The sequence below is a fragment of the Esox lucius genome, chromosome 11 (genome assembly GCF_011004845.1).
Source record: "Esox lucius isolate fEsoLuc1 chromosome 11, fEsoLuc1.pri, whole genome shotgun sequence".
NCBI lineage: Eukaryota > Metazoa > Chordata > Actinopteri > Esociformes > Esocidae > Esox > Esox lucius.
The window spans coordinates 25,054,980-25,081,686 of record NC_047579.1 but is presented as its reverse complement, the minus strand read 5'-3'; the positions used below and the strand labels follow the sequence as shown (position 1 = coordinate 25,081,686).

General features: G+C 42.5%; 3 protein-coding genes across 6 annotated transcripts; all 3 read right to left on the bottom strand.

Moving 5' to 3' along the window:
- Window positions 1-672: 672 nt before the first annotated feature.
- Window positions 673-3,901, bottom strand: alyref (Aly/REF export factor). Its single transcript, XM_010874040.4, has 6 exons — window positions 3,411-3,901; window positions 1,813-1,965; window positions 1,555-1,702; window positions 1,361-1,427; window positions 1,062-1,242; window positions 673-974 (listed from the first exon to the last, which is right to left on the bottom strand). Exons 1-6 carry the CDS (start codon window positions 3,657-3,659, stop codon window positions 960-962), a joined length of 813 nt encoding a protein of 270 aa, XP_010872342.1. The 5' UTR covers window positions 3,660-3,901; the 3' UTR covers window positions 673-959.
- A 1,545-nt stretch (window positions 3,902-5,446) lies between these two features.
- Window positions 5,447-8,201, bottom strand: mcrip1 (MAPK regulated corepressor interacting protein 1). Of its 4 annotated transcripts, none has more exons than XM_010874038.2 (5): window positions 8,065-8,201; window positions 7,150-7,251; window positions 6,561-6,664; window positions 6,264-6,368; window positions 5,447-6,174 (listed from the first exon to the last, which is right to left on the bottom strand). In XM_010874038.2, exons 2-5 carry the CDS (start codon window positions 7,155-7,157, stop codon window positions 6,110-6,112), a joined length of 282 nt encoding a protein of 93 aa, XP_010872340.1. In that variant the 5' UTR covers window positions 7,158-7,251; window positions 8,065-8,201; the 3' UTR covers window positions 5,447-6,109. The 4 variants fall into 4 exon arrangements, with proteins under 4 accessions (XP_010872340.1, XP_010872339.1, XP_010872341.1 ...); XM_010874037.3 differs by lacking the exon at window positions 8,065-8,201 and adding an exon at window positions 7,857-8,015 and having other exon boundaries at window positions 6,561-6,679; NM_001304028.1 differs by having other exon boundaries at window positions 5,448-6,174; window positions 6,561-6,679; window positions 8,065-8,162.
- A 1,026-nt stretch (window positions 8,202-9,227) lies between these two features.
- On the bottom strand, window positions 9,228-11,850 carry LOC105012895 (protein phosphatase 1 regulatory subunit 12B). Its single transcript, XM_010874035.4, has 3 exons — window positions 10,990-11,850; window positions 10,434-10,584; window positions 9,228-10,215 (listed from the first exon to the last, which is right to left on the bottom strand). Exons 1-3 carry the CDS (start codon window positions 11,522-11,524, stop codon window positions 10,095-10,097), a joined length of 807 nt encoding a protein of 268 aa, XP_010872337.2. The 5' UTR covers window positions 11,525-11,850; the 3' UTR covers window positions 9,228-10,094.
- Between the last annotated feature and the right edge of the window lie 14,857 nt (window positions 11,851-26,707).

Below are 26,707 nucleotides of genomic sequence, written 5' to 3'. Positions count from 1 at the left end.
GGGGACAACCGACTACGCCCATCTAGTGGTTCAGCAGAAGTAATGCAGTCAGTATTTGTAGAGCCTTTTGATTTGAGATGCAATAGCATGTAAATTAAATGACCGTTGCAGCTGCTCTTAAATTGGCAGGATTCTATGAAGAGGACATCTTTTATGGCACCTTAAGTGCAGCGGTGTTCATGTGGTGATTACAAAATGTTAACCGGAGTTTCCAACACGCAGATTAAGCCTAGTCTAGGACTAAAAAATAAACAAGCTCAATGGAGTTTTCCATTGAACCTGATGGAGTCCTAGACTATGGTTAATCTGTGTATGCGACACCATCCCTACATGTTAAGGATGTCCATGTACACTATTGCTTGGAAAGACAAAGGCTGAAACTGCAGTGAGCCAATCAGTACCATTGTCTACATGGCTTTGAATTTCAGTTAGGTCCCACCATTTAACATACTTAAGTTAATGAACACTACTTTCACAACTAAGGTTGTTAGTCAAAAGGAACAACCATACAAGATGTTGGGTAGAGTAATTCAGCCCTCATATACCAGAGATTAATCTCACCCAAACCGACAATTTGATCACTGCCAGGGTGTGTTTGAGAGAGCAACATTTGGAACAAGGCAGACATGACACCATAAAACCCATCAATATAAACAGCAGTCAGAGGCAGAATATGGTTAATATGTACTGCAGGATTTATTACAGTAATCAATAGGGGGAAGGAATCATCAGGGAACACCCCACCCCCTTCAAACCTACAGTCAACCAATATTTTTTTTCAAAAAACAAATTGGTAAAAAACACTTCGGAGCATTTAAAAGGAGAAGATTGGTACACAAATTTTAACACTAGAAGACTTCCAACTGTAAAACCCTTTGCATCATCAACGCTGTAACAACTGCGACTGTCCTCATGTTCAGCCTGGAGGGGAATGCAGCCTGGAGGAGCTGCCAAGGCTCTTAGCTGGTTTCCATCTGGAGGGAGGAAATGTAAAATGAAGACTTTAAAACACCCCTCAGGTCAGTAAATAAATGTTCCCCTAATTTTCAAACAAAACTCACTCTGGCATTGTAGGCATCTAGCTGGGCATCCAGCTCTTCAGCCGAAAGTGGCTTGGTGCTTCCTCCACGGCCACCGCGACCCCTGCCTCTTCCTCCACCCCGACCTGCTCCTCGTCCTCTCTGCATCCCTCCAAACCCACTGCCGCGACCCCTATTCATGCCACCTCCACCTCGATTCATGCTATAGAACATTTTCACCTCATTACATTTGAAGTAGTTTAAAACATCAGAACATTAACTTCCATTTGTGATACTTTTGCTTAATGTGTCAGAAAACCGACCAATTATTAAACACTTACCCCTGCATGGGTGGTCGTCTTTGTGTGTCGATCTGTGACGTGACAAGCTGTATGTTCATGGGACGCCCTGCAAAAGTTCAGGTTAGTTGAATCGTTAACTAATCGTTGACCATGTTTGCGAGGTACACTGCAAATCACAATATATCAGTCTCATTGGTGTGTGGGCAACTGTCAAAGTAACTGCAATAACCTACCATCAAGTGGGACGCCATTGTACTGTTTCATCGCTTTCAGTGCGTCTGCCTTCCTCTCAAAGTGGACATCTGCCGTTCCTAAGCTCCTTCCCGACCGGTCATAGTGAACCGCCGCCTTCTTCAGTGTACCAAACTCTGCAAAGAGCTCCTGCCATGACAAAAGATGAACCATGAATCACATGAATAACTGTACATCTGTGGAATACATAATCAAATGCAAACAATACCTACATAAGAGTTGTCATAGCCAAGACAAACCTGAATATCGGCATCGGAAACGCCAAAGTCGAGATTGGAGACTAGAAGCTTCCCTCCGGTTTCCACGCCGGCTCCTCCGCCACCGCCGGCGTTGGCATTGAAGCCATGATTGCCGTACATGTCGTGTTGCCATTTATCTGGAAGCTGCTTCGGCTGCAACAGATGAAAGAGAACGCACCTGCTAACTTCATGGTCCCCTGTCTCTGCCAATCAGAGTCCAGTCCTCATGGCTGGCTGGGTGCTGGGGAGAGCAGGGGCTCCACGTCCAAAAAGGGCCTGGTGGTTTCACACAGCTCCCACTTGGATATTCCCAACATTTCCTGCCCAGTGCCCACCCCATCACTATGAGCAAATAAACTAGTGCAATAACAGGCAACATCAATTCAAGCCACTTGACCAGGTCAGACAGTCAAAGCATTAAGTACAAACTGACAGGCCCAAGGAATTGAACAAACAGGCCCAGAGGGTAACTAATAAGAGGGACATCTGAGCAGCCCATTATGATAGACACTTAACTGCAGACGAGTCATTAAAAGTACACACTTAAAAGTACACACTGACAGCAACCACTGACTCATTTAAACTCTACTCCCACCCCCCTTTGTAGACTAGCTAACTACCAACGTTGCCCACTTTTCTCTTGCCATCTGCGCCTCCAAAGGATCTCCCCACGGCCATCTCCAGCGAGAGAATGATGAATAATCCATATGGCGCTGGAGTTGTTCTCCACAGCAGTGTCGCCTCCAGGTGTATGTGGTTCTTTGCTCAAATTGTTCTTTAGATGTTAGCTTTGACGGGTAAAGTGTCCATTTGAAGGAGACAGCTAGCGAAATTGGCCAACAAACTATCTGGCCTGAACATGGAAGGCAAAGCTGGGCGTCCATTTTGAAACCACGCCATTTTGATTGGGTGGTTCTAACTAGTCACATTACTATAAATGTGAAGATATGAATATAAATATATTTAATTATAAACGATCAAAAGTCCACAATTCCATCCACACAGAACAACATTCTTTGTTGATATGGGGCCACCGAAAGGGACTGTTAACCCGCCAGCCACTCCCAAACAAAGGACTCCACCAGATAGGAGTGCAGGATAAAACTCCCCAAAAAGTTGACGGAGCAAAACACTTCCGATCGTAATGAGATTCTTCGACGTAGTTGCCTTCTGTTGATCAGCAAGGGAACTCCTTGGGGTGATAGATACAGCTACAGACCATGAAGTACCACTAATATTTCATTGATTGAAGACGCCGACTTTAAAATGGCGCCGCTTGGGCCTTGTAGGTTAGCAGATGATCCGGAGTTAGCAATAACTAACTCGCTCCATATGCTTCTTCTCAAAATAGCAACAGACATTGGTTGGGGGAGCAAGGACACGTTATGCATTATATTCCAAATCAACCGCAATTTAAAGGGGTTTCCCTTTATTAATTCGAGAGAAACTCGACACTAAGTGCTCGGTTGACTAGCGAGCTAGCCACTGCACATTGGGCAGCTAGCAAGCACGAAGATTAGAGAAGGACGTCACCCAGGCATTTTCAGTGAACCAGGTGTTTTCCTTTTTCTCAGCTCATTCCTCTAACTTTCTCATACCCTGCTGTACGGCGTAGGTCTTGCTCTGCCACGGCTCAGGTTCGGTCGGTTCCTCATGGGGCCTGATCCTCCACCACGGCCTCCAAAGCCTCCAACAGCGGCTCCACGGCCAACCCCTCCGACACTGCCTCGGCCCCCGCCAGAGCCTCCGCGGCCGCGGCCTCTTCCACCACGGCCTCCTCCGCCTCCTCTCTGCTGCCTGTTCTGTTTGATGATGTCGTCTAGTGACATATCCATCTTATCGGCCATTATTGAGTTTTAATTACGCTGAACAGAACTGTTAGCGAACTAAAAGCACACACTAGCCTGACTGATCCCTGGATTAGAAGAACAAAAAAAAAACTTTGTAAAAACCGGACCGTCGATGAGCAAGGAGGGGGAAAAAAACACCCGACTGAAGCTCGCGTTGCTTTTATAACCACGAACCCTCGTTACGTATAAGGAATGATGACGCCTTCAGTTTGTTGTTTTCAGCCCCCTCCCCTGGATACTCACTACTACAACCGACTAAAACACAGGCGAGGCCAGATACTTCACACCACACAACGTAGAAGATAGCAAACGTTTGACCAATCGCGTTGAGTTTGTCATGCTGCGTCACTTTTTTTTGTTGCTTAATGAGAACGTAAAAAAGGTACAAATCTCCACAAATAAAATGTTATGCTTCTCATTGATATACGTCTGTTGGGTTTTTGAACCGCACTCAACTAGGTTACCGCACTACGTCTCACATAATTACACACAATGCACCGTTGAGCAAGCATCTTTGCCGAGCCAACGCTAAAAAATATCGCGTTGGATCGGTAACCGAAAGTTATGCACTCGGGAGGTACAATAGTTACCAATTGAAGGTCCAAGCCATAGAACATTCTCCCCCATCCTATCTGTTTTAAACATGACATTTTAAACAAAATAGTTCATAAGTGTAGACATTTCAGCTATCAGCATGACATACAAAGGAAAATATTATTAGTATGTTATTTTGTGAAGACATTGACGCAATTGAGGGGTTATTCACACAATTGTAATCGATTTCAGATCCTTTTCCCCATTAGTTTAGGGAATCACTCATAATACGAATGCCTTTTTCATTCAGGCGCTGGGGGCAACTGTAGGGGTCCTAAAGAGTAGGGATTTAAAAATAAAATGTAAACGCTGATACAACTTGTAACAATAACAATAGTTGACACTGAATATATCAGTGCAGACAGAATACCCTACGGAGTAGGCAGTAAAAAGTGCGCGGGAATAAGGGGAACTGGCGAATATTCAGGATTTATCTGACTGTATAAGCGGTCTACACATTAAAGCCAGGTAAACGGGAGTATAGTAGGCTACAATAGGTATGTCCATACCAGTTGTCGTTGATAATTTATGTAATATACTCCAGTAGACTACCTAAAGACATATTAAGCTCCAATGGTGAGATAAAAAGTACTTTCAGTACTCAATATGGATTTTGCAGTAAAAGCTTTAAATACATATCAAAATATGACATGTACTGCCCAGCAGACCAACCTGCTTATGTGAGAATGTGTGTGTAATTACTTTGTGAGCCTATAGCCTTTATATTTCTGTGCACTTCACATCTGCTCTTAATACAGCTCACAATGAGATATTGACTGATTTGTCCTTGAAAGGATTAAATATTAAAATAAAATTTGGCCTGCCATAAGAATGCCTCAGAGCCCATGAGAGGCATTCATTGAAAAATACACTTTACAGACTACAGTATTACACTCTCCATCTGTGATAGCCTAAAGTTAGGGCCAGAACCTGTTTGGGAGCCCTGCGTTGATTGGTCAGTAGAGCATGGTGCATTCTACCAGGTATATGGTTTTGATTCTTCCGGATTAGCAAAAACTTCTTAATTGAGGTACTCATAGTTTGCGTAAATGACTATAGTCAAATGCGTTTTAGACCCTAATTTTAATCCTGGACCATTTTTGACCCTCATAGGCACTGTGCAATATTGGGGACACATCCCAAAAGTTCATTTAGGTCAGAATGTAAGGACCAATTCAGAGTGTTGAATGTGAAGTATTGTAAAAACATTTTATTCAACGTAAGTCAATGTGGGGAGCATATTGGGGAATCTACTTGAAGTTCACTTTAGGGGCTTCATTTATATGAAAAATCTCCACTAAACAACTTTTGGTTCCAAAACCTGCATGTACAGTCTAATTTAATTTCAGTACATCTACAAATAAACTGTCAAACTATCTTTCAAAAACAATAGTCAGCCCACCAGGATTATCCTCAAAGGTTGTTTGTAGATTGAAAATAAAAGTTTCTATTTAAGACTACCAGTCCGTTAAAGTGTCCCACGAAGAATTTGTGCACAGTTTGTACTTCGGCATATGGATGTCAGCATATTTCATTGAAACTCTGCATCAGTCCCATTCACTTAAAAAAAGATAATGAAAAATTCACAAATGTAAAACTAAGAATCTCAAGAATAGAGATCCCCAGGAAATCAAATGCCAGCTTTCTTGCATTCCACATTATTCAGAAGAGAAGTAGGGCAAGACAAAATTGACGACACGCAGGCGGTTGTTAGTCCAGGCCAGGGGGGCAGAGAGGGGACTGCATCCAGGGCAGGACTGGCCAGAATGGCTGACTTGCGTGACAGAAGACTGGAGAAGAATAGTTCCCAATGATAATGGGTCGAGAAAGCTATTGGACTGTAAGGTGAAAGACTAGGACTTCTTGGAGTCTTGTGAGTTGCGTTTTCTGAGGTCACTCAGGTCAACTGGTGTAAAAGCTGCAAGAAAGCATTTAAAAATGATTACTCTAGTGAATAGTCAATGTTTAAATGACAAAGAAGATCCTCAGATTAACTTGGGCACGTACAATTTAAATTGGGATTGGGGTTCTTTTCCACGTACTCCTGTGGTCCACGGTCACTGCGTTCACTGCTCTGTGGTGACCTGATGTCTTTAAGCACACACTGCCAGGCTGTGAAGAACACATGTTAGATTTTAATCATGTCCTTACAGACATCATTCCATCCAAATGGCTCACCATACCTCAGCAGTACAGAACCCCCAGTCAAGGATATTCTTAAAGTTGATAATGTTTGTCTAACAGATGAGACTACTGAAAATGTGAGAGCCGGGTCTTAGGGAGAGCCTTCTGAGGCAGACTCACTATCATGGATGAAACGCACATTCTCCTCATGTGCTGGAGTGAAGAGCTCCCCACTGTTTGTAGGAGACCGAGGGCTTGAAGTCCGCTTGTAGCTGTTAACCATCCTGGGAGCAGATGAGCTATATCAGTGAAGATAAAATAAAATAAAACTCTCTCAAAAGCAGGAAATAAAGCAGAAATACTGATTTTGAACAACAAAAGACAGGCTAGAAAACTGGGTGTATTCACTAGAAAATAAGCACAACCAAATAGAACGGAGAAGGCCCTACCTACCTGAATATTTCCAACGGAATCTCAAATTTTCATAGCTAAATGCAACTGTTTGGCCAGATTACACCCCAGAACAGAACATATTTTCTACCAAACAAACATTTGAATTACTCAATGTATTCATAAATGAGGGATTTAGCCAGTCTTTCTATTTAGCCAGTCTGTTTTAATCTAAAACGTTCTTTTTGGCAGAATAAATACACCCCAGATTTCTTTGGCATGCAGTAGAAATGGGTATACAAGATACAGCTCGACATACAATTAGGAAACCACCAGGGCATGCCACACAACCAAAACAGGCACACAACCCTCTTCCAACCTGGTCATTCTGTATGCAGTCCGTCTCCTGCTCCTCACTCCTTTCTAATAAATAGTTTTGGGGTTGAGAGAATATGACACTTCTTTATCTTCTGTTGGATATCTAGTGGTGGAAACCAGGCGTGACTTCAATTATCAATTCGAAAATACATCGCAAACAGGAATATTTACATGTGATAGCTAGTTAGCAATACAGCCTCCAAAATGCAACATTTCAGCTAGCTATACGGTAAAGCCAAGGCAGCAATATCTTTTATAACGTTGACGTTAGTCAGTTATGAATCATTGCATTCGACGACTCACGGGAAGAGTTAGTCTGCATATTGAAGCAAGCTAGCCTCCTTCTTCGTTATGTTTCAATGTTTACAAGTTACATCTGACACTTACTGTACTACGCTGGCTACCGGCGTTACACTGAACGCAAGCTAGTAAACAGAGTAATGAATAACTAACGTAACGCGTTCGTTACTAGTAATGTATATGGAATTACCAGTTGCGCTAGCCATTAATTCGTTAACTAACGTCGACATTCATATTGACAAGACTGAGTCGACTCCTCAAAATACCCAACTGTCTAACGTTACTCAATTTATCGTACTTTATATTGCCTCAAAATGTTGGTTAAATAAACTTGCGGGTCAACTAACTCGACACTTGACAGGCAAAATATAATGATATCTAGAGCTCTATCAACGTAACATTACCTACCTAATGTCAGTTAGCTAGTGTGCTAACTACTGTAACGTTGTCCAAAATCGAATATTAATTAAGCTAGCTAACGACGTTACTGAAAATGTATCCACATAAGTGTACAGATTAACTGAACAAATAGCGCCGGCGTAGGAATTCATACAGTCACGTTCGATGTCTTACTGTTAATACAATAATTACTTAACATGTTCTTATGTATACAAACCTTTATGAAGTCCTTTCACTTTCTTTGCTGGCTGGCTACCTAGCTAGCTAAACATGTAAGATTTACTTAGGCACCCTCCGCGGCGTCCCCCATTAGCTGAGGTTCCGGTTCTCAGTTAAAATGGAAAGCAAGAGCCTGTGACGATACTTCCTCTTTGGTACGTTTATATATATATTTTTAAATAAGTACACATAAATGACAAGGCAATGATCGCAAAATTAATTCGTTATATAACTTCACTGAACTGTAAATATATAAACTGATATAATTTTGTGCTCACTACAATTGTATACAATTTTATGTCAACCTATAACTTCTGTGTTCTGGTGTCTACCACTAGCAGCATCATTAAAGGAGGTAGTACATTTCATTAGCAATTAAAGATGATTCTGATTCTAATCTATCCTGAATGATGCTGCATTATCAAGGACATATCACACTACAGCCATGCAAAGTTGATTTGCTTACTGTTGGTCAGACATTGACTGTATAAAAACATAGTTTACATAGCCTACTAAGAGGTTTGGAGGCACTTATTTTATTATCTACAAAGCATTATAGACTGCTACACACTTAATTTGTCTGATCACTTACACAGACTCTACTCAACTGAGCTCCCACACACACACACACACACACACTCAACTGTAAACAGACACAAAAACAAGCACACACATTTTATTCCTCTTATTTCTTTTTCCAAGCATTGCCGAAGAGAAATCTTCAAGTGAGAATTTTGTTGTATTGAGTGCCTCTTGTATTCTATGCTTAAATTGCATGTTTCTCCACTCATTTAAATTATAATTTTATGGTATCCAATTTGTGATTATGGTCTTGCCTCTGCTCCACTGCAGGTATGGGAAAGTCAAAGACCAAAACATGTCTCCAAAGCACAGCTAGCCAAGCCCTTCTGCTTGTTATTACACTGCTCACTCAATTAGTACATGAATGTTGGCATACACATGGTTAGGTTAACAACACAAATTGAGCTCACAGGTGCAAGACACACCACAAGGAATGTCTAGAGTGCCCCCCTCTGGACCCCAGCTACTGTGGGTATGCTATGAACAGGATTCAAGCAGTACTAGAAGTAATGAAACTGTATACTGCTACATTCCTCTATCAGTGAGATCCCCAAAAATGAATACCAAAACACATACATATATCAGGAATTTTGGAACAATCTTTATTTATGAAAATATTTACTTAAAAAAATAAGAATAAGACTTTAATTTGGTGACATTCATTAGATGAACGGAAAGCCGCAGATTCCCACTTACACTTAGCAACACTGTAAACCATTTCAGAAAAACACGACAGCAAAGCATGACTGGAAAAATGGCAATACAGTGGCAGCAGTGTTTTGTGGCATGCTAGCTATTTTTGAATGATTTATGTCCTACCAAATCAAATGCAATTTTTGATATTACTAGTTGTTAAGCCCCTCTCTGCCCAGCAGAGAGGATACACACAACTTTCGACTGCACAAACATACAAGCAAAAATCGGAGAGCAATGCCAAATACAATCTGAAGTACAGACAGTCCTTTGGAAGCAGTGAGTTAAAAGAAGTCTCTTCTCTATCATTATCTTTAGTTCTCAAAAGATGAAGGGGGGACTTTTTCTTGTTCAGTAATCTAAATTAAAATGCACCCATTATCTGGAAAACGTAATGCTGCTGATGAAGGGCTATGACCAGTCTAAGATACTGGAACAACTAAAAGGTCAAAAATATTTTTGCATGGTAGGACAAGCACCAAATAAGTACATATTTTATGAGCAAATAATGCAAAAGAAAAAAAAGACCTATACAAAGCTTAGTCCGATTTAATGCAAAACCTTTCCAAAAAGCATTGTGTGTCACTATTATAAAATGAGTAAGTGCTCGGTAGCAGGAAAAGTGACCTGGTCCCTGCAGTCTTTCTCCATCTTTCTGGCTGGTCTTTTCCATTCCAGTGTCGAGACCAGAGCTGTGTGTCCATGTGTCCACATCAAGCTCCTTTATTTCCTGTACTGTCGGTTGCCAGTAGGTTACACACAACCTGTCTGGAATAGCTTGACCAGCTCTTTACAATCTGGGTCAATAAGGTCTCCCGGCTTCTCCCCATTCTCATTCTCTGCCTCAGTGCTGGCACCCAGAGAGAGCAGGTAGCTGAGCGGGGACAAAATGATGATGTTCAGCGCAAGTCACATCCACACAAGTCATCAGCTTTATGACTGACATTTACACTGGCTATGGAATGTTGCATGACTGGTTCGGTCAGGTAATTGAGGTCAAGGTGTGTTGCTAATAAGCAACAACATTTTTGTAAGGAGAGTCATTTCGCAAATATTATGTTTTGCGAGTTTGCACTTCAACAGAAGGCTGACCTGGCTATTTCTGGGAAGCCGTCGCTGCAGGCCATATGTAGCGGGGTCCATCCGTCCTCATCTCTCTGGTGGACATCAGCTCCGTATCTCACCAGCAGCTTAACACACTCCAGGTTCCCTGTGAGGACAGCCTCATGGAGCGCTGCCATACCTGCACACAGATCACCACACATGGGCCTTGTCAGGAACTGGCGCAATTGGCAATTTACCACAAAATCCTGTGATGCCTTAGTGCTATTATAAACCATTTAACAATGCAATTAGTACATCAGCAAATTTTATGATGTAATACGTGTGATATTTGGTCTCATATACCACATCTTTCAGCCAGTCAGCACATGCGTTTACTGCTTCAGAATGTAAATACATATGCAGTTTATGGCAAAAAAAGTGTAACTTTCTCGTTTGAAATGGCTTATGTTCATCAGCATGATTAAATAGTGTTAAGTGGGGACATTTTCACACAGACAGTAACAGAGGAGCCATTGCCTGCTGTGGTAACTTGCAGTCATTCTCTGAACATTTTCAATCCGTTTCCATTTGTAGGCTCACTCACCAGATGGGAAGAACGTATCCAGGCGTACTTTCCTCGCTCTCATGAAGCGTCCGATCTGCTCTATCTCTCCATGTCGGACAATGTCCTGGAAGATAATGTCATTGGAGAAGTGTACAGCCCGGACGGGCTTTAGTGGCAGCGGTGCAGGGTTCTGCGGTGCAGGTTTGTGAGCTGTGCATCGCGTAGCAGCACTGTACCGGGATCCCTTGCTGTACGAAGGGGTGTAACTCGAACTGGTTTTATTCGGGGTGGTGTAAAGGGATACAGTGTTGTGTGTTGGGGTGTAGTGACTTGGGGTATATGAGCTGGGTGAGTATTTGGTCGATGTATAGTGGGCCGGTGTGTAATTGGTCGATGTGTAATGTGTTGGCGTGTAATTGGTGGAGGTGTAGTGTGTTGGGGTGTAATTGGTGGGGGTGTAGTGTGTTGGTTTGTAATTGGTAGGGGTGTAGTGTGTTGGTGTGTATGTCGCTGGTGTGCATTGACTGTATCGCGAGGTGTACGAGGACACCGGTAGCTGGTAGCTGTATTTCATCCCTGCGGTCGACGTGGTTCTTCCCCCCCTGTACTCTCAGCTCAGGAGGGCTGGGGGAAATCCAAGAAAACTAGCTGGGGGGAGATCAATTCCTTAGTCCTTTGTCCTTTTCCCACAAATTGTCCTTGACTTTTCTCACTTCATTCAGATCCTCAAGGTTCCAACCAGAGTAGGATTTCTACTCTTTGCAGAAAATCCGAACTTTCCCAGCGGTGCCTCAGTCGCCAAACATGCTCTATTCAAGTCTTTTTTTCCTTCTGGTTTGCGGGAGTTCTTGTGTCTCTCTTTTTAATTGTCTCTATATAGTATCCTCTGGCTGAGTACAAGCGGGTAGTCTGATGAAGCAGGAGGGAGAGGGTCCCTATATACACTCGGTAGGGCTATTTTGGTGCCCGTCATATCAAGTGACTTTTGCCTGGAGCTGAGGGGCCTCCACCAGGCCCTTCCCACCATCCAGTCACATGCCCCTTGACTCTGCCTCCACCCTGAGCCCCATAAAACACAGTGACAGCCATAAGTCAAGGTGTTCATCTCAGCACAAACACATGGGGATCGTTATGTAGCTTGCCCAAATGTAATACCTCATCAACATCAAAACATCCATGACAAATGTCAGCAGAGCAACAAGCTGTCGCCAACCCATGAGGCAAATGAATGTTTTACACTGTGGTGAATACATGTTTTGAGGGCCATTGGGTGCAGGTCAGGCGGCCTTTTTTTGCTTTTTTTTCTCATCGTAGTGTAAAAGTCACATGTATAGGAATCACGTAAGCAAACAGGATTAAAAACAGAAACACAAATCATGTTGCCCCTATACATTTTGGGGAAGGTTTGCAGGATGTTCTATTAGTGGGTGTACTATGTTTTTTCACTATTATGTAACTTCTAAGTGGTTTGCCAATAAAAAAGTAAAAATCTTGTTGAAACCCGTCATAGCTATATATTTTTTTGAATAGAGGATAAATTATATTTCATAACACTTTTAAACAATGACCTGCACTCCAGTTTGCAAAACCGGCCAGTAAATGGTACGGACGTACAGAACACTTCCATTTGTGTATATTGGAATGATATATTGGAAGTATATATTTTGATTAAACATCATGACAGTAGACACTACTTCAAATTAAAATGTAGCTAAGCAATTTGTGCATGTTACCCACTGTCTCCCTGCTTCAGTGTTAACATGTCTGTAATATTCCTGAAATATAGTTACTTTCTTAGGTATTTTAGTTTTGTGCGATCACTGAGCTAGACATTTCAGCAGCATCTGGCAACCTCGTCCTGCTTTCAGAATCAGTGTGAGTGTTGCCATATCTGATGAACACAGATTTCAAGTGAGAATACGTTCTTGTGGCCAGCATTCTGGCTCCTCTCCACACATAGTTCGGCAACATGTTTTTATAACCCGTCCAGGGCTCTTTCAGCAATAACCTTCTCCTCTGTCTTTCATTTACTTTCCTGACCAATAAAGCATACAAGTCCTGAAAAGAATCATGTAAAAAGGAGAAAGAAATGTGATCTTCACTAAGACGTGTTTTGAACTCCTAAATTAACAGCAATATATTTTCTGCTAATATTGTAGGTATGCTTTCTACCTCGCTAGACATTTAGGTAAAAATGTCGATAGTCAGCCAGGACCTGTCTAAAGAGAGCATTGCAGTTTGGCTATTTTCGTTTCAAGATGAGTATCAACACATCTTCAGCTCATTTCATGTGTTGGCTGCCAATTTATTGTAACTACAAAATGCAGAACAATTGCACAATATATTTTCATATGATTTAATTATTTAATTATGATATCACACCCTGTCTGTATAATCACACTGGCAAATGAAGGTAGGGTTGGAGGCTGCAAACCCTCAACCTTAAAAGCCTTATAACTCATCGTGACAGATCTTGAGTTATCTTGAGTTAACTTGTTATGTTTGAACACAACTCTGCTACTAGGGCTTCTTATAAACCCCTACACATCTGGACCCGTTGGACACATACAGGACATCCAGGACCCACTGAACAAATAGTATCTTGCCTGACAGGACGCTTAGGAAGAAGAATCCAATATTCAGAGTTCATTGCAGGAGCACAGGTTTCCCTGTAGATGGCACTAAAAATATTAGATATTTTTGGTTATCAAAACGTAGGCCCTTTACAAGTAAAATTCCTTTAATTTCAAACTGTGTAATATGATGTTGTAAAATCAAATTCTTAATGAATTAGAGCAGGGGTTGGCCAACTATAGCCAATTCTGAAGTGTCACGCCGTTAGTTTGAAGACTACAGCCCCTCCAACAACAGCCCACACAACACTTGGTTGAAAGTGTGGAGAAAGGATTACGGACTCTGGGCCGCAAATCCGTTTTTGCTAACATACTATACACTACAAAACAAATGTTAAGCGCTTCGCTGATTATTTAAGTCCTGATGTGGCCCTTGAACCAAAAAGTTTGCCCACCAACATGTGTTGTACCACAGCAATGTTTTGAGGTTTAGTACAGTTGCATGGTACTGAGGTTGGAGCTTTAATTTCGTTTCATATGATTTTGTGTGTCGAAAGTTGTACGTGTGAACAGTGTCAGCCAGGACACCAGCTGTTCCCAGCAGGCAGGCAGGCAGGAACGTATAAGAGTGGCCAAGCTGGTTCAAGCCAGATTTAAAAGGCTTTGGGCTTGGGCATTTCACAGGAGCGGCTCCTTGGCCAAGGAAAATACCATCCCAGTGGGTTTCTCTTACCAAGACTGGTATGAGAGACATTGCTGTTTCAAAGGGACAACTTTATTAGGAATTATGTCGCTATCAGGCTTTGACTGAAAAGCAATACAGTCCGTTGTAATGTTATGTGCACCCTAGATTTCAGTTGTATCGCCCAGATTCACTAGAAGGATCAACTGGCTAAAACGTTGCTTACGTTGCATCATTTCATGGCACATTGCCAGCATAATGACAGAGGACATTGAGGGTTGTCACAAAACCATACTGTCTACGGAAATCTGATTGTAAAGAGGCATGTAAAAAGCTTTGGTATTCAGTTACGTAAAGAAATAAAATCTATTAACGCCATCCATTAACTAATCGCGTAGGTGACATTTGCCACTCATTATGGTTGGTTCCGTTTGTGTTAAAGGTGTCCAGTGTTCATTTCTGCCTGACCTTGGCCCTGAACCTCAACCTTTATCAGCCTGCACCATGTCCGCCCAGCCCAGCGGGCCATTCTGTGCATGTGGCCTGGTGAAGCAGATGCCTTGCGCTCATGTCTAGACACATTAAGGTGAGAGTAATTGAATGTTGGAGGCTGTGGGGAAGAGGCTTTGTACACTTACTATGGAGGTTCTCAGTCTCTTATAAGGATGCGTGGTGAGAAGGTGCTGAAGTACAGTGCTACCCTTTCCCAACCCCCCCCCCCCCAACTGAGATGGAGGAGGTCGTCGGGTATTGAGAGTTGTGTGTTCGTTGTCCTATTGCATCACCCGTGGAAACGTGCCAAAAGGAGTGCTCATGCAACTGTAAGGGTCCAAACAACCTCCATTCAGTGTGCTATACATAGACCCAGACCTCCAAGTAATGCACCAGGCTATACATATTACACAGCGCCAAATACCAATCAGTCCCTTGTTAAAACCATCCTGGTGTGTAATTGTCTTAGTGTTTTGCAGCTGTGTCAGGAGTTTGAGGCAAGAGTAGGGTCACAAGTTGAGCAAGAGACTCAAAGAACACAAACATTGCTAGACAACTTACTAGCAACAAAGGTTCCAAGGAAAGGCGGGTAATTAAAACATTTCAAAACCCACACCTTACGGATGTTTGTATCTGAACCCACACCTGAGACTTAAACCTTGGTAAGCAACATGGGTGGGAAATACAGCCTCCAAATAACATGTACTTCCAAAGGGCTTGTGTGTGGCTCAATGAATGCCTTAACGACTTAAAGGGGTAATCTACCTCAGCAACACAAATCATGAAAGTGCCATTCATTTGGTGAGAGGCTATGTTCTATTCATTGTCACAATATTTGTTTACTACCATGACACTTATAACTGATCCATCTGTGAAATGAGGATGTTGTGTTGTAATGTGTCATAGCTACAATCTACACTCAGGTCATTGGGTACAACACATGAACACAGTTACTTGCACACTGAATTGGGTAAGACTGTGTGATGTTAGGAGTACTTGAGGACCGGTGTTGACCACCGCTAGCCTAGGGACTAAGGCTGTCTGCGAAATTAACATCAAGTTGGCAGACAGGGTCCTTGATCACAGGGTGGCAGCTATAATAATATAGTAATAATAATAAAAATAACCCTGTGTCCCATGGGCTCTGTGTGATGATCCGCTTCCCCAAACAGCCTGGCCTTCTCTGGTCACACGGATCCCTGTCGGTGGCAGCACTATGCTTCTGTCAGGGGAGCAGATTGACACACAGAGTTACTGGTCAGTAAACACTTTGGGGCCGGATCTCAGTGTGGATCCTGGCTATCCTGCTACGCCCAGTGGGAGATGCATGCTGAGGGCCATCCGGGTCCAGTTACGGCACGCGCGGCTGTGCCAGAATAGGGAGCCCACCATCTATATCAGGAGACGGTAATCTTGTGTGAGAGTGAATAGACAGCAGACAGCGCAAGGTCATTTGTGGAAGTGTTGAGAAAGCGTATCCATGACTACTAATTTTTTCCCTCAGCAGCTGGTTGAGCCATACTCATAAAGGCCCAGATTTACCCAGCAGCTGGAAAAGCTGAGCCTCGCGCAGCCACCTGATCCTGCAAATGTAAGTTTTAAAGCTACACTGATATCAGTCTGGTTGGGCAGTGATTCAAACCGTTTGGCGTTTACAATGGGTCGTGGAGAAAAGTTCATTTTAATGTGATTGGATCGACCTTAAACCAGTCAAACCGACAACGCACGTGATGTAGTGCCAAAGCGCCATAATTCAGTTACTTGCTGAATTACAGGTTCAGTTGTAAGTATGATGTAGCAGAATCAACACTAACCTCCTGAGAAGAATTCTCCAATAGCTTCCAGGTGCAGCCCCGCAGACTCCGCTGGTTAAAACTCGTCTGGCTAAAACTCGTCTGGCTAAACCTCGTAACTGTTGTCACTTGAGCAACCTTAGTAACGTTTGGACAATTCCACCGTTTACTCCCGTTTCATAACTTCCCTGACATGGAGTACTTGTGAGAATGGTAAGCATGGCATTCAGAAGTTCTCAGTCTCCCATTGCTGGCTGGTCTCTCAAGTTAGCAGGGTGGGTCCAGACTTGAGAGACCAGACTTGCTCTAAGTGTCCTGAACATTGTGCTTACTTTTGGATGGATTGTTAAACAGGGTCCTGACTGATCACTACAGATCCAATGGCACTGATGGTATGAGTATGGGTTTTGTATGGGTTTTAGACCATGTCATGGCAAAATATCAAATATGGGCCTCTTAACTTACCTGGTAAAATAACAGGTTTAATAACAATCAATTGGCTAAAGAAAAAACCTTCTGTTCATGTGTATTAATTAGTCTATATGTCTTTACTGTTCAGTGACCATATCTGTCTGTCTATTCAGAGCTTGGATGCTGCAGACTACCACAGGTACTGGGTCTTAAAGGAATTCATATATCTGGGGTGGTGGAACTACGGAGGCATCTACCTGTGAAAGACCTCTGCTCATGTCATCCAGTCATGAAGGGTAACTGGGGTTTGGGCTGGTAACTGAGATGTTGCTTTTTCAAATTTCCCAGATTAAAGTTCTTACTCTACCCTTGAGCAAGGCCTAACCTTTATTGCTGCTGTTGGTCTCTCTGTCTCAGAGTAACTGCTAACTGACCAAAATGTAAACATGTGTGGAGGGAGAAGTGATTGGAAGATGTATGACTAGCTGATGGAGAAAAATATTGGTTAAAGTCCTGAACTACCCAATTTACAATTCAAGGGCTAGACATTTTTAACTCTTCATTTGTGATTGTTGATTTCTTTCTTTGGCAATGTTCATCTAATTAGATAAAATAAATGGACAACCACTGCAAAAATCCACCCTCCATGTTATCTGTAGTCCAGAATACAAACCAGTAAACCTACAGTATCTTGCCTCTGGTAGTAGCTACATGGACATCTACATCTGTTAAGACTGAAAATGTAATTTCTTGCTAATTGTCTTTAAGTCCTAGACACACAAGAGTGCAGAGGGAAACACTAGATACCTTAAGGGAATGAGTCAGTTTACTGCTCCCAGTACCTCTACAGTTCCAGCCAATCTCACACAATCTGAAAAACAACCCATCAGTTTGGCCAAGCTTCACTGGTTTCCATAATAGCTAATACTGGCCTATTTTATCCTCTCTATGAAACAATAACTGTTTTCCAGTCAGGATGGATGCTGTCCTGTGGTTGGATACAGCTTTGACATATACAGACTCAGTCATTATCATGGGCTTAAAGGTCTGTATGTGTGTTTGACATGCATTTAATGTGTTTCCATATTTAATAAAATTATTTGAATTATCTTTTTGTTTGTCAGTCATTCTTCAATATTCATACTTAAATTGTCTCTGAATAATAAATAGTAATGTAAGATATTTCAGCAATTAGAGAGGAAGGGGTGTAGTATATGACCAATATACGACAACTAAGGTCTGTTCTTAGGCATGGTGTGACGCAGAATGCCTGGATAAAGTTCTTCACATTGTATATCAGCCATTCACCTGAAACGTCCTGCGTTATTACTATTATAAACCAGTTACTAACTTGTACGAGATTTTATAGCTAATCAACATTTAGTGTTTGAACAACTCCGTTTATAATTCTATAGTACTAATAAGGCGATAGAGTTAACAAAATTAAGATCTTAATTTCATCACTAATGTAAATAACACATTTCACACTACGTACTAATGTTTAATAAATGTTATTTCAGACCGAGGCAGGATTCAAACTGGGGAGCTTTAGTGGTTCTCCTTTGTCATCTGTAAATATTCATGCTGTAAGGTTGTATCAGTGTTCAATACAAATCAGAGCAGGAGGATTTATTACTGGAATACAGACCATATGTTGGGTGGGTTATAAGCTGTTCCACTCACCCACTGGTGTTCTGTTCATCAAATGTATTTTATAGAACACTTTGCATTAGAACTATTAGGAATGGGACCTAAGAAGAAACTTAGAGAGTAGACAGAGTTTGAGGGCTCCTCTTTGGCTGTTCTGGGGGAAATTTATAAGAATACATGACCTTTTTGGTCCAATATTTGTGCATGTTCCAATTACTGGCAGGTCAGTAAATACAGGTGGGCTGAGTGACCAGATGGGTGACCAGGTGGCCCATCATCACTGTAAATCTGCAACACAACCAGGTGGACTTTGATCAGGGACAACTATGAGACATCAGGCCAGGTAATCCTAAAACACAGTCCAAGGACTTAGGTTATCTTCAGATTCAACAGGACACAACAGTAATTAGCTGGGGCATTCCTCCAAAAAAACACCTCAGAATTCAGACTGACCCTTGTCCCCCGGCACAAACACTTGCAGCATAAAAACTAAGGACTGAGACGGGGGGGTGTTGGAGACTATGTGGTATGCAGTATCCAAGTAAGGTTATGGAATATTTGAGTACACAGATGCATGTTTGGTATGAGTAAAGGATAAGCGGCATATCTCTTTGAGCATGTTTAGCCCGGTAGTGTTCTTGGTAGTCAGGACCCATGGTGGAACATTGTGATCCAGAACACTGGTGGCCAGAATTGGGGACAGAGTGTAGAGCCCCAGGCAGTTAACCTGGAAAGAGGTGGAGGTGAAGAATGGAAAACTATGAGACAGGTGAGTGACAAAAACTGTGACAAAACTGAAACTAATACTGTACAGTTTGTCTGGTTATAACTTGTTTGTCTGGTTATAACTTGTTTGTCTGGTTATTACCAAATTTCCTTAAGCAGCAAGGCCCTTTTTATTTGGAACCCACTGTTAATCTGTACAAATGTTTACTTTGGAATAATTTATCAGACACTATTATACAGGGCAATTTACAGTAGTACTTAGGATTAGGTGCCTTGCACAAAAGCAGAGACATGTTTCACCGTGTAACCTGGAGAATTTTAACTAGCAAATGAATCTAAAAGCCAGCCTACTCTCCAGTTTCCCCCAATTACTGGGTGATGTGAGCAAACATATTGTTTTGTTAATATCTTTCAGTCCCAGTACCGCTGAAATGGGCCTTGTCTGTCCTTTGGTAGTCCGCAACATCAGAGAACGAGAAAAGACCATTGTGGTGAGTGTGGGGATGGACTGAAACATTATAGAGGAATAGAGCAATTAAGATAAATGAGTGAAACATGTTTTGTAGGTGAGATTTTTATTTGATCTAGCCTGTTATTTTACCAGGTATGTTACCACCATCTTATTCCGCTTATCCGGGGCCGGGTCGCGGGGGCAGCAGTCTAAGCAGAAATGCCCAGACTTCGCTCTCCCTAGACACTTCCTCCAGCTCTTCCGGGGGGACACCGAGGCGTTTCCAGGCCAGCCGGGAGACATAGTCCCTCCAGCGTGTCCTAGGTCTTCCCTGGGGTCTCCTCCCGGTGGGACGGGCCCTGAACACCTTCCCAGGAAGGCGTTCAGGAGGCATCCGAAACAGATGCCCAAGCAGCGGCTCTACTCAGAGCTCCTCCCGGGTGACCGAGCTTTTCACCTTATCTCTAAGGGATCGCCCAGCCACCCTGCGGAGAAAGCTCATTTCAGCCACCTGTATCCGGGATCTTGTCCTTTCAGTCATGTCCCAAAGCTCATGACCATAGGTGAGAGTAGGAACGTAGATTGACCGGTAAATCAAGAGCTTCGCCTTGCGGCTCAGCTCTTTCTTCACCACGACAGACCGATACATTGACCGCATTACTGCAGAAGCTGCACCGATCCGTCTGTCAATCTCCCGTTCCATCCTTCCCTCACTCGTGAACAAGACCCCTAGATACTGAAACTCCTCCACTTGAGGCAGGCACTCACCACCAACCTGAAGTGGGCAAGCCACCCTTTTCCGACTGAGGACCATGGCCTCGGATTTGGAGGTACTGATTCTCATCCCCACTGCTTCACACTCGGCTGCAAACTGTCCCAGTGCATGCTGAAGGTCCTGGTTTGAAGGTATGTTGTCAGAGAAAAAAGTCTAATTTAGAGCATCAACCTGGGAAATAGTTACAGGAGAAGGAGAGAAGATCAACCAATTGGAAGCTGGGGATGGAAAGATAGCCATGCTGTTATGATATTACATATTGCCATCACACTGGTAAACACCCCTTCTCTTACAATCAGTGACATGGTATCTATGGAGACTACAAACAGTCTGGGCACCCATTTGCCATCCAATCCAAATCACAGCACCCTGTGCAGGACACTTAAGCAACAGGTCTCCCATCCCAGGACCGACCTTGTAGTCTCCCACCCCAGGACCGACCAGGCCCGGCCTTATAGTCTCCCACCCCAGGACCGACCAGGCCCGACCTTATAGTCTCCCACCCCAGGACCGACCAGGCCCGACCTTTTAGTCTCCCACCCCAGGACCGACCAGGCCCGACCTTATAGTCTCCCACCCCAGGACCGACCAGGCCCGACCTTGTAGTCTCCCACCCCAGGACCGACCAGGCCCGACCTTGTAGTCTCCCACCCCAGGACCGACCAGGGCCGACCTTACTTAGCTTCAGACGCACAAGCCAGGAGTGGGATGCAGAGACCTTCCATAGACAAACAGACAGAACTTCTTCAGTATGCCATGCTTGTCATTCTCACTAATATTCAACTAATCATATATTCTACAGTTATAGCTAAAGGGGAATCCAAGTCAATGCGTTTTTTTACTTATACCTCACAAACACACCTGTAGTAAGAGAATTTGTAGTCTTGCCTGACATCTTGATCTCTCCCACAAGGCAACCTTTATAAAAAAAAAAGCAATACATGCATTTTGTGTAAACTAAGCTGACATGGTCAGTCTCCATACCTTATAGGGAAGGGTTGGTGGTTAGGCTACCTGCTCTGCTGGACATTATGGCCTGTCACATCCCCAACGGTGTATAGACCAGATACAGGATGATCAACAGTTAGTGGACACCCGTTCTTCACACTTATCCTGGTACATCTATCTCCTAGTGGTGAACATAAAAAATGTGTAAACTAGTCAATATTCAAGCAATTGGGTAACCTAGAATCAAGGCAAATTAGTCAATTTAGGCTATATCAGTATCTGAAGCGACTACTGTATGGAGTGAATTTAATAAATACATGATTTATTGGTAGCTACAGTTGCACTTGTTTACATTGATTAACTAACAAGATACACATTACTGGTAGCATTTGTTATTACTAACGATTAGGTATGAGATTAACTTAGCAAACATTAGGTTACTGTACTGTTATTTAGCAAAAAACATTGCTAACTCAGCACACAAGTAGTTAGGACTGTAGCTAGCTACTGTATCTAACATTTTGCTGTAACTTGCGTCCACAGTGTTATCGTGTTAATTTGGTTTACATACATCAAACATCTAGATAGCTAACATACATATAATACGAAAGTAATGATGTTTGCTTTAGAAAGCCAAGATGTCCTGAATTAGAGCCCATACCCCGTCCCGTCGAGGCAGTTGGCAGGCTCAATAATTCTGAGATGCTTTTCTGGGAGACATTTATTTAATAAATTGCATTCCTTAAACCACAACGTTACCAGCCCATCAATGGTCATGTGTAAAATCAGTGCGTCCTACCGCCGCCTGGTGGCAAAACATACAAATCTCCACACACATTTGCAAATTGCAACACGCATTATTAAACAATTAACAATTAAAAAGACAGCAAATTAAGAGGCCCGTCTGAGTTGTAACTGATGACTTGTCCATATACAGATTTTCTACACATTCACAGATATATGTACGCATTTACAGATTTGTCCACACATTTACAAATCTCAATACACTTATTTTACACATACAATTCTGATTACGCACACATATAATCTGAATACACGTTTGCAGATTCCTGTACACATTCACAAAACGCATTACAGATTATTTTACACATTTACATATCTGATTACGCACACACTGATTGAGATACAGTTACACAATTCTCCACACACATTTGTAAATAGTTCTGCTACAATAATACCCCCATATCGTACGTCCGTAATAGTATTTTTTGCAGGTGCTGTAGGTTTTTTGTAGATTACTTAAATACCCGAACACATTTTTATTAAATGCTTGATGGATTTTGAATGTTAGTTTGAGTTAACACTGAGACTGCTAGCGAAGACGTGCTTCAAGCTAGCGAGTGGCACCAATATATTGTCCCATACATAATAGCGTGGTTATAAGTTTCGGCCTCAATGTCGGAGCCTACAAATATACTTAAATTGGGAGGAAATATAGGCTACCTCAAGGGTTATATTTTTGTAGTCTTCAAAATGTTGCCTAACTAGCTACAGCAACGACCAGGGGTGTTTTTATATGTAAAAAATTGATGGGGCACAAACCATTTCAAAATATAGGATACATACCAGTAAAGCTACAAAACACCCTCTTGCTACTGATGTGTTTATTTAACACATCAACAAACAGCATGGCTCCACAAAACACTAGGTGTTGTAGTACACATACTGAAGAGAGAGAGTGAGAGAGAGACCTTGTGTAATTGCTCTCCTTCTCTCTCACACTCATGCAAAATTACCACTGTCACTTACTAGATAAGCATGGACACACTGACACTCGTCACCATCTATATCAATCGATCCAGCACAAAAATATGACCAATGCACGGACCAGCACCACAAAGGCAGGATGATAAAATATGCTTCATGTAGCTGCTGAAAAAGCTGGCTTTCGATGGACAACATGGCCAATGCGTTGAGTCGCAGCTGTCCCATGGTATTGTGAGTGAAGGTTTTTACCCTCTTCAAGATGGAAAAGTTCCTCTCTGACTCGGATGTCGTCATTGGTGTTGTTATGATAATTTTCAGCAGAGTGAAGGTCTCAGCAGAAGCCTCTAGGTTGTTCTCATGAATGGATCTTAACAGAGACAGGGACGTCTTACCAGTGTGAAGCTCAGTGTGGCGGTACAGAGTGGTCAGCTCAGACTTCAACTTTTCCTTGTTTCCTAGAGGCCATAGTTTCACTGCACAGTCAAGCGCAGATGTAGGGAATGTCAGGACAAATTGTGGGAAGAGCTAGCTGTCAACCAGCTTGGCAGCGATCAGGTGGTCACTTTGTGAAAACCTCTGCTCCACCTGGGAGATGACTTTGTCGCATGCCTCGTTCATCACTTGGTTACTCATCGCCTTGGCTCGTCTGTTCCATCGTGAACTGTGGCAGCCCATTCATCAGTTTGCTTCCGAATATTCTGGACATTCTCCTTGGAACGGGTGAGCGCACTGCTAATCCCAGATGCACTGATGCTCAGTTTTTGCAGAGTGTTGTATAAAACATCAACTTCTGGCATAAGGAAGATAAAAAATTCCAGCAGCTGCAGAAAGGCTTGGTCACTGATTTTTTTGACAGGCTGTATGCCTCATTATGGTGGCCTCATCCCATCCTGGCTGTGTGCGTATGTCCTCTATACACAGGAGCAGCGCAGTGCAGTTTCCCCAAACTGCATTGACAGTTCTACTTTTAAAGTTCCATCGTACAGCGGGTGGCCTTGGAATGCGTCTCTGTGTTTCCTCAGCAAGTGCCGCAACACGTTTTGGAGCGCCAGAGAAAAAGGTGTCAAAAGCAGTTAAATCAGCAAAAAACACCTTCAGGATGTTCATCCTTGCTGAACAAATTTGCTGCAAGGTCAGGTTCAGCTGGTGAGCATAGCAGTGAACAAACTGGGCGATCAGCTTTTCTCCCAACTTCAGTGGTTCCAGCACACCCTTGATGCTATTAAAGAGGCTGAGTCCAGTTTTATCTTTGACTTCCACAAACTCCAAAAACCTCTGTCACTGTATTGTCAGGCAACATGTATTGCAACACAACCACCATTTGTGATTTACAGGTGACATGAGTTGTCTCATCTGCCTGTATGGCAACAAATGATGTCTCATCCACTTGCTTGGCTATCTCCTCCCTGTATACTTCATACATTGTCTAAGTTTGTTTTGTACAGTGCTAGATGTTCCTTTGAAGATGGGCTGAGCGTCAGAGTGCCTCTGAATTCTCGAATTCCCCTCACACAGTCTCGAAAATGCATCTGAATGTTCCAGGATTCAGGGAGTCCACCGACTTGTCGTGCCCTCGAAGTGCGGTTTCACATTTTCCACACATTTTAATACGTTATGTTCTGACTGAGAACATACCTGTTTTCCTCCACCGGTTTGTTATGCTGCTCAATGGAACGCCTGTATGCACTGTCAACTTGGGCTTCGACATTTACCCTTCCAAGTAAGCCCAATTTCACAGCATTGTCCAGATGTCTCCCGCTGCTCTCCTGTTTTGCAATCCTCTCAGAAAGATGTTTCAAATCATTGTAACCCGTCCTCGACCAAGTACCATCTCCACCAAATTGCAGACATGGAAAACAGAAGAGTGCCTTATTTTGTATATTAATCTTTAGCCACTTTTTCTTCAAAAACCAGTCCACATTAAACCTGCGGTTACTTTTACCAGCAGTTTGAGTGATGACAATATCCCGTAGCTAATGGGCTCCAAGTCGCTTTACTTCAAGTGACTCATCTGCCCCTAAATGTTTATTATTTTTTATTCAGTTTAATATAGTACACTGTGTAAGCTATGACATCTGTTTTGTGCACAGCCCTCTTCAGGTCACCCCACAGATGTTCAATTGGATTCAGGTCTGGGCTCTGGCTTGGCCATTCCAAACCATTAATCATCTTCTGGTGAAGCCATGCTTTTGTGGATTTGGATGTGTGCTATGGGTCGTTGTCATGCTGAAAAGTGAACTTCATCTTCAGCTTTCTAACGGACGCCTGAAGGTTTTGTGCCAAAATTGCCTGGCATTTGGAACTGTTCATAATTCCCTTCACCCTGACTAAGGCCCCGGTTCCAGCTGAAGAAAAACAGCCCCAAAGCATGATGCTGCCACCACCATTCTTCACTGTGGGTATGGTGTTCTTTGGATGATATGCAGTGTTGTTTTTGCGCTAAACAGACCTTTTGGAATTACCTTGGTTTCGTCAGACCATAACACATTTTCCCACGTGCTTTTGGGAGACAAGCCGGGCTTGGATGTTTTTTTTTGTAAGAAAAGGCTTCTGTCTTGCCACCCTACCCCATAGCCCATTAATTTGAAGAATACGTGAGATTGTTGTCACATGTAGCACACAGCCAGTACCTGCAGTTACTTTAATGTTGCTGTAGGCCTCTTGGAAGCCTCCCTGACCAGTTTTCTTCTCATCTTTTCATCAATTTTGGAGGGGCATCCAGTTCTTGGTAATGTCTCTGTTGTGCCATATTTTCTCCACTTGATGATGACTGTCTTCACTGTGTTCCTTGGTATATCTAATGCTTTGGAAATTATTTTGTACCCTTCTCCGGACTGATATATTTCAACAATGAGATCCCTCTGATGCTTTGGAAGCTCTCTGCGGACCATGGCTTTTGCTCTGAGATGCAACTAAGAAAATGTCAGGAAAATCCTACTAGAACAGCTGAATTTTATTTGTGATTAATCAGAATCACTTTCAATGATGGCTGGTGTGTAATGACTTGTATTTAACATGAGTTTGAATGTGATTGGTTAATTCTGAACACAGCCACATCCCCAGTTATACTTATTCAACCAGGTTAATGTAAGGTTTTTATTTTTCATTTTTCCCCCTCGAAAATTTCATTAAAAGCAGAAATTGACTTATCTTTATCTCATTCTTTTACATCACAAAAACCTGGCATTTTTACAGGGGTGTGTAGACTTTTTATATCCACTGTATATACATGCAACATTTGAGCAGTTAAACACTGTGGCAGTTTACAATAAAAATAACAAAATTGCAGTCAAGCAAACAATGGAAATGGAAAACAAACATGAGAATATCAGAGAATAACATTGTTAAAAACATTTCAATTTGAACAACCAACCCATTTAATGTCCATTAACCCTGCCCGTCACCCTACCATATTGTTTTTGGAAAATGCATCAGAGCAAAAGTTGTTATGGACGTTATGGTTATTAATAGGTATTACAGTTTTAGAAATACCAATGTTTGTTTGTGAAGGCCAACATATTTGAAGTG

Bases quoted from the DNA above. Each gene is read 5' to 3' on its own strand.
- alyref (XM_010874040.4), bottom strand. From the start codon at position 3,659: ATGGCCGATAAGATGGATATGTCACTAGACGACATCATCAAACAGAAC. The intron at 1,703-1,812 runs GTTTGTCTTGGC...TTGTCATGGCAG, and splicing joins TTTCCGATGCCGATATTCAG to GAGCTCTTTGCAGAGTTTGG. The intron at 1,428-1,554 runs GTAGGTTATTGC...GAACTTTTGCAG, and splicing joins CAATGGCGTCCCACTTGATG to GGCGTCCCATGAACATACAG.
- mcrip1 (NM_001304028.1), bottom strand. The intron at 6,369-6,560 runs GTGAGTCTGCCT...TGTTCTTCACAG, and splicing joins TGTGCGTTTCATCCATGATA to CCTGGCAGTGTGTGCTTAAA. The intron at 6,175-6,263 runs GTACGTGCCCAA...GCTTTCTTGCAG, and splicing joins CCCCAATCCCAATTTAAATT to CTTTTACACCAGTTGACCTG.
- LOC105012895 (XM_010874035.4), bottom strand. From the start codon at position 11,524: ATGAAATACAGCTACCAGCTACCGGTGTCCTCGTACACCTCGCGATAC. The intron at 10,585-10,989 runs GTGAGTGAGCCT...ATCTGTGTGCAG, and splicing joins GGATACGTTCTTCCCATCTG to GTATGGCAGCGCTCCATGAG. The intron at 10,216-10,433 runs GTCAGCCTTCTG...GTCCCCGCTCAG, and splicing joins GGCTTCCCAGAAATAGCCAG to CTACCTGCTCTCTCTGGGTG.